A 1,632-nucleotide genomic window follows, 5' to 3' on the forward strand; every position below is an offset into this window, starting at 1 on the left:
CGGAAGATTCCTAAAGCACATGGAAGCACTTCATTTCTGTGATTTGAAGAATTCTCAATGATTTTAAAAGCTCTTATCACAACCAGAATCTTCCACAGAATGTGAGATGTCCACAGATGATGCTTCCAAACAATGGCCGAGTACTATTTGAAAGAGCTTCTAAGCTCTTTTTGCAGCACTGACCTTGACCAGTTTTACTACAAGGATCTAGCACAAATACTTAATTCTAACGATGTTTTTGTTCTTTAACACCATGTAGGGGATGTGTGTAGTCTGCCTCCTCCCTTACAGCTATCAAAGTTCCACAGAGATTTATTTACTTTCCTGCTTTGGAGCAGGAGGTAAGTAACTTAGGAAGGTGGGTATGTCAAGTGTTGATATGCTACCTCTTTTGAGTGTTGCTGAACACCAAAGTCTAATCCCGTCATACAGCTATCCTGTGTGAGAAGAGCTCCTCAACTCTGGAATCACTGAGGGGATGAAGGAAGGAATGAGAGAGAAAAAGTAAAAACCCCAAAAGACTGACAAAGAACAAGAGTCTGAATTACTTACTCTTGTGTTTGCAGGATGACTGTCATCTGCAAAACTGCCGTAAGTTCAGGGCAATCTCTCAACTATTCCAGGACTTGGAAGACTAAGACTATCCCCATTTCAGGATTTTCAGTTTACAGAAATTTTCCCATTTATCAAAATTGGTATGAACAGCCCCAAAATCAAACTATTCCAAAGTTCAATGCTTACTTACGAACTTTTGTGTCAGCCAGTTCTGATGAGCAACAATTAAAAAAACCCCAAACAAACCCCTTTTCTGGGCAGCTGCAGAGGGCTTTTTTTAATGTAAGGCCCACCAACACTGCAGAAATCCAGAGTGGACTGGAGACTCATCACATCAGAGTCTAAAGCACAGACTAACATCCAGGAGCTATTAGGATTTACTTTAAATCCTACCTCAAGCTTACCTGAAGTTCATTACCACAGACACCTAACACAAGACTCACTTAATAGGCATTTATTTAATAAAATCACCTGTAAAATCTCCAGCTAGCTTCCTAAAGGACCACAATTTCTTAACAGCTATAAAGAGTGGCTTGTAAGAAACACAATGCCATGTTCTTCCAAGGATTCAGTACACAGAGCACCACTTTCTGGGAAGTCCAGGGTGAGTTCTTCAATGTAAATCCTAATATAAATTCCATCATTCTCTTCAGCCCTTACACAGTCTTCCAGCCCCTTTAGTTCAATGTCTCATCCCAAAATGACTCATCCCAATGACTCATCCCAAAATTAGATATAACATAAAGGCACTAGTTTGGGCAACAGGGAAACAAGCTACGTCCAAGATAAAATAAGGTCTGTAGAACACACGCCTGAAGTGCTTTAACTTACAATGGAATTGCTGAGATTCTTCATTCTTTCCACGACACTCTTCATTGTTCTCAGCACTGGTAGATAAATACTGACCTAGAAAGACATAAGAACTGCATTTGCACAAATATTTCATGTGTTACTCGGATGTGATGCATTTATTTCTCCCTTCAATTCTATCTTATTTTGGACTCAGTTATCTACTGAGTGCAAGGAGCACAACATTTAATTCAAATCATCAAATGACTCAGGAACAGAGGGACTCTT

The 1,632-nt window shown here is 39.6% G+C and overlaps 1 protein-coding gene across 1 annotated transcript in view; it reads right to left on the reverse strand.

Moving 5' to 3' along the window:
• Nucleotides 1–1,632, reverse strand: part of HUS1 (HUS1 checkpoint homolog (S. pombe)) — a 6,672-nt gene that overhangs the window by 2,083 nt on the left and 2,957 nt on the right. Inside the window, exon 5 of the mRNA XM_010135723.1 lies at nt 1,387–1,461. Coding sequence (XP_010134025.1) covers nt 1,387–1,461 — 75 coding nt within the window. The remainder of the gene's footprint in view (nt 1–1,386; nt 1,462–1,632) is intronic.

This window comes from Buceros rhinoceros, unplaced genomic scaffold, assembly GCF_000710305.1.
Source record: "Buceros rhinoceros silvestris isolate BGI_N320 unplaced genomic scaffold, ASM71030v1 scaffold42484, whole genome shotgun sequence".
In the NCBI taxonomy this organism is placed as follows: Eukaryota; Metazoa; Chordata; class Aves; order Bucerotiformes; family Bucerotidae; genus Buceros; species Buceros rhinoceros.